General features: G+C 44.4%; 1 protein-coding gene across 12 annotated transcripts in view; it reads left to right on the top strand.

Annotated features, from left to right (window-relative positions):
• Window positions 1-13,908, top strand: part of PDE8B (phosphodiesterase 8B) — a 236,875-nt gene that overhangs the window by 162,099 nt on the left and 60,868 nt on the right. For 9 of the 12 annotated variants that reach the window (XM_064596268.1, XM_064596269.1, XM_064596263.1 and 6 more), the window contains one exon: window positions 455-515. The exons of the other annotated variants lie outside the window; for them this stretch is intronic. In XM_064596268.1, coding sequence (XP_064452338.1) covers window positions 455-515 — 61 coding nt within the window. The remainder of the gene's footprint in view (window positions 1-454; window positions 516-13,908) is intronic. 12 annotated transcript variants of the gene reach the window in all.

The following is a 13,908-nucleotide window of genomic DNA, read 5'->3' on the forward strand; positions in this document are numbered from 1 at the left end:
GATGACCATGCTGTGAAAGAATATGGAATATTAATGTAAACACAACGGCCATGTAATTTGGTCATTGTCCAAATGAGTCTTCTGCTTTTTGTATCAGCTGTAAAATTATTAGTGTCAGTGGAATTAAAACCAATTTTGTCTGGAGTAGCATTTCATCCTATCACTGAAGATGCCTAGGAGACAAGCTTCAGGAGTCTGTTGCAAGATGAAATACCCATTAGGAAAGTGCTTCTGAGCCAAATGTGACTAAAAGGGAAGCCCGGTTTCTGAAGGCATGTGTGGGCTCTGTATGAAAAATGGGTTTTCCTTAGACTACGTTTTGTTTGAAATTTAAATCTGCCCTAGAATGGACCCTGGGGTTTTGCTTTAAGAAATTCTGTTGTTGTTTTCATTTGCTGATTTGTTGAATCATCTCCTATCTGACTCACTAATAACTGATCATTTATGTTATTAGGAAAATTAGGCATTTTGTCTCCCTCAAGAAACTGTGTTGTACCACTGACAATAATAAGCAGGTACGGTATTCAGTTTCCTTCCTTCGCTTTGTCAGCTTGACCACGCATTACGTTCTCACCATTGTTTTCTGCTTGTCTTTCTCCATAGCTTACTGTAGTTGTCAGTTTAGGAGGTTTATGGCAAAATTAGGCTCCTTTAACAAATAGTTAAAAAAAAAAATCCCTACAAGCTTCTACTTTATTAGTAATGCACATCAGTTATGATTTAGCTTGTGGCCATGCAACTAAAGAATAATATATTAGAGCATAAAATTCTTCTTCCAAATAACTATTTTTTCCATCTTAATTTCTTAAATGAATGAAAAGCGTGTATCTATTTGAGCATTTCACTCCTACAAATTCTTATCAAAAACAGTCGTTCCAAATTAGTAAAAATTAGTACTATGAGCACTATTTGTTTTTACCATTTACATCATGTAGAACAATATATTAGAATCTTGTTTTCAGAGTAACAGAATTTTAATAAGTTGCTATGGTGAAGAACATTTAAAGATAGTTTTATCATAGAGAGCAATGCTGATATTTTCTTTTTTAATTATACTTTTAATACTGGATTATGTGTATTTTCATGCTTTAAAGTTTATTGGTTAAAAGGTACTGAAGTAATTATCAGTGATCTATGTTTGAAAACGCAAGTATGACCTTTGATGTATATGGAGATTTTAAAAGAAGGGATAATATCTTAAAAGGATATGAAGGTCTTTGGGGCATAATACATTTTAGGGGAGCATATCGGGGAGTTGGAGAGTGTGGGATTAGATGGTGGAGGCTGGCCAGGCAAGGAGAGGAACTGCTGGGTGATAGGACCAGTGGACGCCTGGGTTCCCCCACCTTGAGTAGGCAGCTTCCAGAGGGGAGGCGGGCCTGGGTGCCGTGAGCCTGTGCAGGACGTTCAGCTTGTGTCTCAGTCCATCGAAGATACCCGTGCCTCATCCTTTTTTTTTTTTAAATAATGACTCAATACTTGTATATATTGCAAAATTATCACTACAGTAAGTCAAGTTAACATGCATCACTAGACATAAAATTTTTTCTTATAACGAGATCTTCTTTTGAGACCTATTCTCTTGGCAACTTTCAAATTTACATTACAGTGTTAACGAGTCACTGTGCTGTACATTATATCCCCATGACTTATATGTTTTATAAGTGGAAATCTGTACTTTTGATCCCCTTCACCCATTTCCCGCCCCACTCCTCTGCCCCCAGCCCGCCTCTTGCAACCAACCTGTTCTCTGTATCTATATGATTGGTTTTTTGTTTCTGGTCTCAATTGTACATGTAAGTGATACCATATAGTATTTGTCTTCCTTCATCTATCTTATTTCACTTAGCATAATGACCTCAAGGTCCATCCATGTTGTCACACATAGCAAGATTTCCTTCTTTCTCATGGCTGAATAATGCTCCATTGTATGTATTTTCCACATTTTCTTTGTCCATTCATCCATCAGTGGACACTTAGGTTGTTTCTGGGTCTTGGCTGTTGTAAACCATGCTGCCATGAACCTAGGAATATTCGTATATATCTTCTTGGGTTAGTGTTTTCCTTTCCTTTGGATAAATGTCCAGGAGTAAATTGCTAGAATATATGGTAATTCCATTTTAAATTTTTTGAGGAAGCTGCACCGTGCTGTGTCGGTATACATTCCCACCAACAGGGCATGAGGGTTCCCTTTTCTCCGTCTCTTAGCCAGCACGTTTCATTTCATAGCTTTTTGATAGCAGCCAATCTAACAGAGGTGAGTTGATTCCTCGTTGTGACTGATTTGCATCGTCCTGATGACTAGTGATGTTGAGCCTTTTTGCATGTACCTGTTGGCCATCTTTATGTCTTCTTTGAAAAACTGTCTATTTAGGGCGCCTGGGTGGCTCAGTTGGTTAAGCAACTGCCTTCGGCTCAGGTCATGATCCTGGAGTCCCGGGATCGAGTCCCGCATCGGGCTCCCTGCTCGGCGGGGGGTCTGCTTCTCCCTCTGACCCTCCCCCCTCTCATGTACTCTCTCTCATTCTCGCTCTCTCAAATAAATAAATAAATCTTAAAAAAAAAAAACTGTCTATTTAGATCTTCTGCCAATTTTTAAGCCAGATTTTTTTTTGTTTTGCTATTGAGTTGTAGGAGATCTTTATATATTTTGGATATTAACCCCTAACCTGATATGATTTGCTAGTATTTTCTCCCATTTGGTAGGTTGCCCTTTTATTTTGTTGACAGTCTCCATTGCTGTGCAGAAGCTTTTTAGTTTGATGGTAGTCTCAATTATTTATTTTTCTTTTGTTGCATTTGCTTTTGGTGTCATACCTGAAAAATCATAGCCAAGACTGATGTCAAAGAGCTTAAGCCCTGTGTTTCCTTCTAGGCGTTTTATTGTTTCAGATAATATATATGTTCAAATATTTCATCCACTTTGAGTTGATTTTTTCTGTATGGTCTAAGATAATGGGCCGCTTTCATTCTTTTGCATGTGGCGGTTAAGTTTTCCCAGTACCATTTATTGAACACATTATACCTTCCCCATTGTATATTGTTGGCTTGTCATAAATTAATTGACCACATATATGTGGGTTTATTTCTGGGCTCTCTATTCTGTTCCATTGATCTGTGTGTCTGTTTTTATGCCAACACCATACCGTTGGGATTACCATAGCTTTGTGATGTAGCTTGAAATCAGGGAGCATGATGCCTCCAGCTTTGTTCTTCTTTCTCAAGATTGATTTGGCTATTCACAGTATTCTAGAACAGCGAAGGGAATCGTGCTTTTTCTTAAGATTTAGTCCAACATAAAATGCCTCTTTCAACACTGAGAATTTCATTGAGAATCAGGAAGCTTTCACTTAATATCATCGTCACATAGAAAGGCAAGTCCTTGGGGACCTCTGGGAAAGGAAGGGACTTGACTTTCATAGAAAAATAAATTCTGCCAGCAGCAAAGTTGACACATTCCAGGAGGAAGGATGAGGTCTACGTGGGAGGTGACATGGGTAGAGGGAGAGGTGTAGGGCATCCTGGTGGCTCTTTAGAGACAAGCTACTGAACCCAAGCCAGCGCATGTCAACCTGTGACGGGTGGTGAAGCTGCTGTACAGTATGCAGGCCCACCTGGGCTCATTCACGCTCATGCCAGGCATGAGCCAAGTACAGTTCACATCCAAAATCAAGCACAGCCTTCCCCTACCAACATAGGCTTGCTCCTCCTCCTTCCTCTCTTTATCGGTCAGTTGGACCCCCAGTCTCCTTACCACCAGTCTCCCTGCAAGCACGTGTGCCCCAATTCTACTCATCCTTCGTGGTCCCTCCCGTGCAGTGTTGAGTGCCATCCCCATCCTCAAACCCCCACGTACCTTCTTTGCTGGGTATCACCCCCACCGTTACCACGGCCATTTGTGTGCCTAACTGCCCTCTCCTCTCCGGTGGGGTCACCAGTCTGTGCTTGTCTCAGTGAGCCCATCCTGCCCCGGGGCAGAGTAGGTCCTGCAGCTGTGGGTCAGCTTGAATGGAATTGCATGTCAAGGTCCTGGCTTCCTGCCACCTTCAAACCCTTCCTGCTTCACAGAGAAAGGAGGCAATCCCTTAGTACAGAACTTAGGGATGCAGCATCGCAGGGCCACCTCTTTTCTGATGCTCTAAATAGAAATGTCTTCATTGCTGTGAATTAGCTGCTGTTCTGAGAAGAGTGGAAACGCAGAGCTCAGATACCTGAGCCATTGACGTCACCTAATGGTGCTGCACAGGCCTGGACAGACGCTTAGATTTTCCAATAACAAAGAATTTTTATGTCTCTGGCTAGCCACAGTGTTTTTCCTACTCATCTAAGGAGGCTGAAATGAACGGTGATGGGTCTGTGACGGGAAGGGCTCCCCAGAGGGTGGGAGCAGCCTGTCTGAAGGCGGTTCTGGCCACACTGCTTTCTGGGGCTTAGCCTTGACGTCAAGATCCGCCCATGGGTTTGCATTTTAACAAGGAATGAAATTGTAAGCCAGGGTGCTATCTTCTGGTAGTGCCTGTCATCAGCACAAAGCCCTTTTCCTGGGTGGACCCTGTAGCTTTTTGCCAAGGGGCTGGAAGTGCTCGGGGAGGTTTGGTGGCTGTAAACACCGTCTTCCCCCACACACACTTGCTCCCCAAATATGCCAGGGATGGTCTCTGCCCCAGAAGCCGTGGGGGTCACGGACAGATCAACGGGATACATTTCGAGAGCATGGTGCAGGGGAGGTAGGAACCGAGAGCAGGAGAAGCACAGAACACAGGACCAAAGGAGACTGGCTAGAATTTTTTTAGGTGTCATCTAGGACAAGAGGCAACAAATGGTAGCCTCCAGGCCGAGTGTGGCTTATTGTATATAAAGCTTTATTGGAATAGAGCCACACTTTGTGATGTCGTGGTCCCTTTCCTACTTCAGCAGCAGAGAAGTTACTGCAGACGCTATGTGGCCCACAAAGCCTAAGATGTGTACTCTCTGGCCCTTCACAGAAAAGTTTGCCAACCCCATTTCAAGAGGATAATTTTCTTTTTGGACTACCCACTTTGCTGGGCCCAGGACAGTCCATCTGGCACCCCAGAAATGGCCCCCTCCATGCGCACACACACTTCTTTGGGCCCTTAGTTCGTGCCACCCCTGTACCCTGGTGCAGAGCCTGTCTCAACCCCTTTAGACCGGTAAGACACGAGGACCTGTTCCCTTCAGGCTTTTGCCTTTTCGTGAGGTCTAAATCCAAATCCAAATGCATGACTCAAAGTGGAATTTCACGGACCTGCTACCATGGTCCAGGAGTCAAGCTCGTCCTGGGAAAGGAGGCTTCTAGATCCTGACTTCACACTACCTTCTCCTAAGCCGGCCTGGTCAAAGCAGAGGGGCCTCCCCACTGGCATCCCTACAGTGCCCACCCTTAGCGCATCCCCATTCAAGTTTTTTCCTCCAGGCCTCGGCCACGGGAATACGGAGAGCACCGCCCTCCCAAAAGCCAGAGTGCCAGGGGCAGGTGTGGAGCCTGGGCAGAGAGTACGGGAAGCCAGCGGGCAAGAGGGCGGCGGTGCAGTGTTGTGTGCTTAGGTCGGCTCCCCTGAGCCCTCTTCTCATGGATGGATGACTCCCGGGCCATGGAGAAGCCCCAGATTGGTGCAGAGTTTGCCTGTCCAGTAAGAGGAAGTCGTTAGATTTTGTGAAGTCAGGGAGCACAGGCACCCAATGAAGAGCTCCCGAAAATATTCCCTGTCGCACTGCAGTAGAGCAGGGGAGGGGCCGTGACCCTGCTCAGCGGAGGCCTGCGGCTTTCTGGCTAATCGGGGTTCCAAGACAAAGGCAGAGAGCAGTCTGACCTGCCTTCTGCACAGGACTTTCCAGACCCGGGGTGGGGAGAGGGGAGAGAAAGACCTGATTTTGGAATTCCACTGACAACCTCTACATTCTCATTTAAGGGAAGAAAAGTTGTTTCAGCAATGAGAAAACCGGGAAGGACCTAATCTCTGAAAGAAGAATAGCTATTGAACTTGAATAAGTTAGGCTTAATGGAAAAACTTGTTTCTTCCATTGCAGACCAACGGGAGCATTGTCACAGCCTAACATCAGTCTGGGGATGGATGTTTGGGGGTCACTGCTTTGTTTTAAATACTGATTTATTTATGCGAGAGAGGGTAGTGGTGAGGGAGAGAAAAAGCAGACCCTGCACTAAGTGCGCCCGATACGGACTTAACGCAGGGCTCAACATCAACCCTGAGATCACGACCTGAGCTGAAATCAGGAGTTGGTTGCTTAACCGACTGAGCCACCCAGGCGCCCCTGGGGGTCATTGCTTTAAAAACACGTTCACCTATGTAACTTGTTTGAGAATAGTAGGAGCAGAAATGGGAGTGGAATTGTCCAAGTTTGCTGTGATGGAAACTTGCTTTGAGATCAATTTTGGGGGGTTCATTCATATTTTTATAGTCTGCTATTTAATCTTGAAATTGTAAAGATTAGGAAAAAAATAATAGAACTTTACTACAGTAATAATGCCCATGACTAAGCCTGTCAGAAGTGCCTATGTAGTTTGTGGGTAGTGAGTTCATCACCAAGGGAGGTATTCAAATAGTAGATGGAGCACTCGGTAGGAAAAGCTGTCTGGGGAGGTCACTCACTGGCCAGAGGGTAGACTACATCGCTGGTTCTCCAAATGTGGTTCCCTGGAGCAGCAGCGGCCCTGGGAGTTTGCTAGACCTGAGAAGTCCAAGGGTAGGGCCTGGACAGTCGGTTTTAACAAGCCCTCCCCATGGTGCTGATTCATGCTGAAGTTGAAGAGCAACTGGACAAGATGAGTGGCTGCCAGGCTCTAATACTATGAACTCGGATCACTGTTTCATGGATAGGGTCTCTTCTGGGTTAAATCTAGTCAGAAAAGATTTTCTTTCCACTTCTGGCCATCCAGCCCTCCTCCCCTCCTGAGTACAGGGACCCTGACCCACACTGCTCAGGACATTGCATTGCAGAGGACCCCCAGCTCTGCTCCAGCCACTCCCAGCCTGTGCCCTAGACTTGCACGTCCAGTCCTGAAATGTGGCTAGTTAGAGACAGGCTCCAGGTATAGACCGTGTGCTCAATTTCAGAGTCTTAGTATGGACAAGAATGTAAATTATCTCATTAAAAGTATCATAGTCTTGTATCGATGCCATGTGACAATATCTTGTACATATTATACCTAAAATATTACTCAAATTAATTTTGCCTGTTTTTACTTTTTAATGTGGCTGCTAGAAAATATACAATCACACACGTGGTTTGGATTTGTGGCTCACGCAGGATTTCTGTGGGACAGCTGGTCTAGCCATTCCCTCCCCTGTCAAATCTTACCCTGAATCCCGCTTCCCTTTGACAGGTGCCGAGGGCCAATGGGCTGTGCATATAGTCTAGTTCGCGCCAGTGAGTCAGCAGCAGATCCCATGAGATGAAGCTGTGATCCATTCTTCGGGCCCCTGAGGATGCTCTCCCTATTACAGGAAGATGATCTGATGGGCACTTAAGCAGACCTTAAGGGAACACTTTTGTTTGGGGAGATGTGGGGCATCTTTTCATTAGTTCTCAAACTGTGAACAGAAAGTTAGCTCTCACTTTTAGAGTTCTTGGGTGGACAGTGGGAACCCGGGTGCCTTGCCCACTGGCAGCTTCCTGCCCACTGCCCCCAGACCCATTCCCATTTCCTAGCCCAAGACTGGTCTTCTCTTGGGTCTGTCCTTGCCTTTCATTGCCCCTAGGCCTCTATTCTTTCCATGTTTGCCAACTTCTGTTCCCCCTAATCCTTTCCTTCCCGGTAAGTGGCTTAGCCAATAGGCTTTTCGTGATTTTTGGACTTGTCCTCTAGGGTGTGGCAGAACAGGGTCCTTAATGCTAAGACAGTCTCATAGCTCATGGTATTCTCTATAAAACAGAAGAAGTGGCTGGTGCAGGCAACCAGGGGAGACAGGCACCCAGAATCCTGGGATGGTTTCTGCTCATTGCTAATCCCTAGTGATAAAAATGTTTGAATTTGTCCTAAATGCCCAATATTTGAGATCCGTCTCATGTTTTTAATGGCATCAACTGTTTGCAGCTTCCTTGTCCTTCAGCACTCAACCCAGCTTCTCCTCCAAGAAAACTTCCAGAACCCGCCAGCCATATCTCCCCCGAACCTGCCATGAGGGGACGGTGATGTTTCTCTTCTGCATCACCCGTCGGACTGTTAATTTTATCCTGCTTTGGATCCGTTCTCACCTTGGGGAAGGGACGCCACCGTGTGTGCCCTGTAGACATCCAGAAATTATTTTGAAAACTAATTTTTACTCTCTAGCACAGTAACCTTTGGAAAGCCTAGGAATTAAAGCTGAAGCTTCTGTCTAGTCCCAAATTAGTATTACGTGTAGCATGTTGATCTCTCTGGAGCTAATATGTCTCATGTGCTGTTAACTATTTTCCATGTTTTTCCAAGGCACACATCCAAGTTTAACTTCTTAAAAGGAAGTTGGAGAAAAAGAGAACTGCAGTTGAAAACATGACCTCAGTTATCCCTGGAAGTACCTATTCACATTTAGAAATGTTTGTGTCATCAGCGTCTTAGCATGATGCTGAGTTTGTGCACATGGACTTGACTCACAGTAGATGCTCCAGATATTTGTCGATGTATTTGCTAAAGCCACTAAGTAAACAAAACTTTTCCGTTTAGCTTTAGTACATATTTACATGAAGCTATTTAAAGAAAGGCCTGTGATGTTGCAAAACCACAATTTTTCCTGAGAACTAGTCGGAACTGCCAAAGCCTGAGCTGACATAAACGGAGTACCTGCTGCGTGCCTGAGGGAGCAGAGCCTCACCAGGAGGTCCCAGCGGGGAACAGGGACAGGCAGGGACACTGTGGATGCAGCGATGGAATTACATGTGCGGGAAAGTCTTGGGGCAGAGGAGAGGAGAGACACAGCTCTGTGGCTGGCATTGCAGGTGGCTGCCGTGGCCAACCACGAAGGGCCGCTGGGGTCTGAAGCTGAGAGGGAGTTAGTTCCCTGGCTCACGAGGTGGAAGGTGAACCTGGAACATTCGGAGCATGTAGGCCTACACTGAGCACCGTGGGGGAGCAGGTGGACACAGGTGCCCTCACCCTGTCAGGGCGGCTCGGCGCTGTGTGGTCAGCAGGACCGCAGGCCCCAGGGCTGTCCGCCCTGCATGGTGATGGGGTTCCTTTGCACTGTCCACGCTCTCATCCTGTTCTCTCTGCCACCACAGTAGGTGTTTGGCCCACGTTGGGGACAGATAGGAGGATGGGCAAAACAGAGGGAGGGGAAAGTCTGAGGTGCCGGTCAAGTTACCCACTGTGTGAAACTGTCAGTACCTCTCACTAGAGGTAGCCCAGCCCTGCTCCCGGGGGGGAGGCGTCGGCACGCAGAAAAACCAGTTTGACTTAGGAAACAGGCAGTAAATAGGCATAGACACATTTAAGACCACTAGGATTTAAAGAGGAGATACTATGTTGGCCTTTGAGGAGAAGGGATTTTTTTTTTTCTCCTAAATTTAACTGAACTTCTAAAGGCTGCATTTTTATTGATTTGTCATTCAGGCTATTGGAAGATTCTGCTCACTATGCAGACTTAGACTAATTGGGCCCAAGAGACTTTCATGTTATCTTAGACCTGATGGTTAAAAGTTTTATTTACTTACTTTTTTTATGCAACTTATGGATATTAGCACTATCTGGAAATTTTTTGTTTTCTGAAGCAACAGCTGGTGGCTGACTCCTCAGAAGGAATTAATTGACTTCACATTGAGCAATTCTCAGTTGTAGGCATGCTTGGCCTAAGCTGGGCATTCATTCATCCGCGGAGTGAGCATCAGTTGCCCCCAGGCGCTCTGGCCCAGTGGAAGTCACAAGGCCGGATGAGGCTGAGGAACCAGGTTTCTCCCCACATCCACTTCTGCTGAAGTCTTTGGGTGGCTAATGGGACCCCCCCCCGCATCCAGTCAGTCACCCTTACCCTAAACCGGGGAACCCCCTTCAGCACGCTTCCTTTCTTGCGTCCCCGGCATCCTAGAAGCCACTTAGTCTGAAGAGTGCGTCTTCCTCACCGCTCTTGACTCCCTGCCCTGCTCCTCATCCCGCTGTAAGTCTGGTTGTCTTGCTCCAGCTTCCGGTCCGCTCTCTGCCTCCATTGCCAGGTGTCCTGGCACCAGCTCATTCAGGCTCAGGAGAACTGATGGTTTCATTTTCTGTGTGAGCAAGTTGTTAAGACCCCCATTATTAAACATTTAGATTACGGGAGCATGCAGTCTATTTTTTCAAAACTAGTAAGTCCTCAAAATCCATCGCTGCTTCAGTGTGTTACCACATTGTACTATCAGCTATGCTCTTAAGGTCATTGACGTTTTGTCTCGTCTGTGTGACAGAAAGACCATATGCAGCTGTGCTGCCACGTTCAATGACACCATGTTGGTAGCTTTAAACAGCCAGGCTGGGAGTCTGTTTAGACCAGGGAAATCGGCAAACACTACAAATCAGGACTTTTTCTTGTTGTGTTTTGTTTTTATGTTTAGACAAAACCTGCTTAGTTTATTACTTAAGTGCTCCTTTTAATACCATTACAATGAAGACAGACAATGAATGGGCACCCCCTCCCTCTCCGAGCAATGTTTATGTACATATGTGTTAGCTATTTATGTCTTGAAATTCATTCTATAACAACATGAACCCATAGTAAATTCTGAACAGAGAAACTCATTGTAGGGAAATAGGATCAGGAAAGGTATGTTTGAGTGGACAAAACCCAGAAACTTTTAATCCGTACTTGTGGCTTAATCTAGATCACAGTACATCTGTATTGGTTCAGTTTTTTTTCACTGAGGTAAAATTGACCTATAACATTGTATAGTTTTAGATGTACAGCATAGTGATTTGATATATGCGTGAATTGCAAAATGGTCTCCACAGTAAATTTAGTTAATGTTCCTCACCACACAGCTAAAATATTCTTTCTTATGAGAACATTTAAAATCTACACTCTCAGTAACTTTCAAACATGCAATACAGTATTGTTAATTACAGCCACCGTGCCATGCATTATATCCTCAGGACTTACTTATCTTATAACTGGAACTTTGTATCTTTTAACCACCTTCACCCAGTTCACCCACTCCCTGCTTGTAGCAACCACCAGTCTGTTCTCTCTATCTGTGAGATCGGGGGTTTGGTTTAGTTTGTAGATTCCACATATAGGTGAGATAATATGGTGATATGGGGTTATTCTTGCTCTGTCTGGCTAATTTCATGTGCCGTACTGCTCAGGGTCCATCCATATTGTCGCAAATGGCAAGATTTCCTTCTTTTATTCAATTGTATATGTTTCCCATTTTCTTTATCTGTTCATCAGTTGATGGACACATAGGTTGTTTACATATATTGGCTACTGGAAATAATGCTACAGTGAACAGGGGATATATATCTTGTCAGAGAGTGATTTCATTTCTTTCTAATAAAAACCCAGAAGTGGAATTGCCAGATCATATGGTAGTTCTATTTTTAATTTTTTGAGTAATCCCTACACTGTTTTCCATTGTGGCTGCACCAGTTTACATTTCCAACAGCATAAAAGTGTTCCCTTTTCTCCACATCCTCTCATACACTTGTAATTTTTTGTCTTTTAAGTAATTACAGTTCTAACAGGCATGAGTTCATACCTCACAGTGGCTTTGATTTCTATTTCCCTGAGGAATGGTGATGTTGAGCATCTTTTCACAGACCTGTGTTGTCCATCTGTATGTCATTCTTAGAAAGATGTCTATCTAGATCTTCTGTCCATTTAAAAAATCAATCAGATTGTTTGCTATCGAGTTGTATGAGTTTGTTATATATTTTTAGGTGTTAACCCCTTATCAGATAGGTGACTAGGAAATATTCCATAGATTGACTTTTCATTCTGTTCATGGTTTCCTTTGCTGTGGAGAAACTTTTTAGTTTGCTGTAGTCCCAATTGTTTGTTTTTCTTTTGTTGCCTTTGCTTTTGATATCACATCCAAAATACCATCATCCAGACAGATGTCAAGATTCTGATGTTCTGATTTTTCTTCTAGGAGTTTGATGGTTTCAGATCTTATATTTAAGTCTTGAATCCATTTTCAGTTGATTTTTGTGTATGGTCTAAGATGGGGATACAGTTTCATTCCTTTGCATGTGGCTGTCCAGTATTCACAGACCACTCACTGAAGAGACTGTCCTTTCCGCATTGTATATTCTTGGTTCCTTTGTCATACATTAATTAATTATATATTTGTAGGTTTATTTCTGGGCTCTCTATTCTGATCCATTGATCTGTGTGTTTATTTTAATGCCAACAATATACTGTTTTGAATACTATAGCTTTGTAATACACTTTGAAATTGGGGAGCACGATGACTCCGGCTTTGTTCTTTCTCAAGATTGCTTTGGCTCTTTGGGGTCTTTTGTGCTTCCATATAAATATTAGGATTGTTCTATTCTGTGAAGTTACCATTGGAATTTTGACAAGGCAGCATGTTAAGAACTATGTCTGTTACAGTCCTGTAGGATTTGCAAAAATAAGTCCCAGTGGCCACTGGAGCTGAGTGATCAAGGGGTGTCCCTGAATGACAGCCACAAAAACCAGGGTGCTGTATATGTGCACATGCTCCTTTCTGGGAGATACCAGTGACATGAGGCAGGACAGAGGAAGAGTGGAAAGACAGTGTCTGCCAGCCTCCCAGTCTCTGGAGAATATTGCAGTCAGCGCATAGATGTGTGTTAAATTAGAAGTCTGCTGCTTGGGGCGCCTGGGTGGCTCAGTCATTAAGCATCTGCCTTCAGCTCAGGTCATAATCCCAGGGTCCTGGGATGGAGTCCCGCATCAGGCTCCCTGCTCATTGGGGAGTCTGCTTCTCCTTCTTCCTCTATCCTTTCCCCGTTCTCAAATAAATAAAATCTTAAAAAAAAAAAAAAAGAGAGAAGCCTGCCCCTCAAGCCGAAGCTTTTAAGATAAGCAAATAGGCCTCTTTCCCAGAGAGATTGGGTGCTTTCAGTTTGCTATCTAGGTTCTGGGCCCTAGATGTTAACCACCATGAGTCTGCATGATCCCTTTAAAAACTATTAGTTCTCCCTAGTGTTGTGGGTCTCAAGCATGTGAGCCCCATTGGCTTACAAAACTAGATCTTTTGTGTGTCCATCTCTCAGGTGGAAGGAAGTCTTAAAAGTTGAGGTGCCAGATTTGGGGTTCAGACCCTTCACTGCACAGAGATAAGCTGGAAACTGAATTTCCTCCTGATTGTGTGTTGACCCACTGAGGGCGAGGCTAATGGCAGGATTCTTTCTCAGCTTCTCCTACCCACTTTGATGTAGGTTTTTTCTTCTCGTTTGCCTGATGTATAGGCATTGTTCAGCTCATTTCAGGATTTCTTTCAGAGGTGATTGTTTCATATGTAGTCATAGACTTAGTGTGTCTGTGGGAGAAGGTAAGTTCTGGAATCTCCTATATCACTTTCTTAAACCTAAAAATTCCCAAGACTTATTTTTTGGTTGATTTTCTAGACTTAAAAAAAGTGGTGGAGAAAATGTTAATAATACAGCTTAAATTTAAATGCACATCAAATTTGTAGCAGTTTCATTGTGAATAGCAGAGAGAAGAAACCCATGCAGAAGAAAAAGGGCAACCAGAGACAGGAGAAGCAAGAATGGTTGGATTTGGCTTGATCCCTTTATGCCTTACAGTGTGGGGGAGATGAAGCTAGGGGTAAAGTTGGGGCTCAGATGCTCAGCTGCCCACCTGCCTACCTGCCTTTGCCTAGATTCCTCTGAGCATCCATATCCTCCTCCAGGTGCTTCAGGGTCCAGAGCCATCCAGATGGCTGTTTGGAGTGGAGTAAATTAGACCATGTACTCCCTGCAGCAATCCAACCTCT

The sequence above is a fragment of the Mirounga angustirostris genome, unplaced genomic scaffold, assembly GCF_029215605.1.
Source record: "Mirounga angustirostris isolate CCGP_5_RB_7025 unplaced genomic scaffold, mMirAng1.0.hap1 SCAF_7, whole genome shotgun sequence".
In the NCBI taxonomy this organism is placed as follows: Eukaryota; Metazoa; Chordata; class Mammalia; order Carnivora; family Phocidae; genus Mirounga; species Mirounga angustirostris.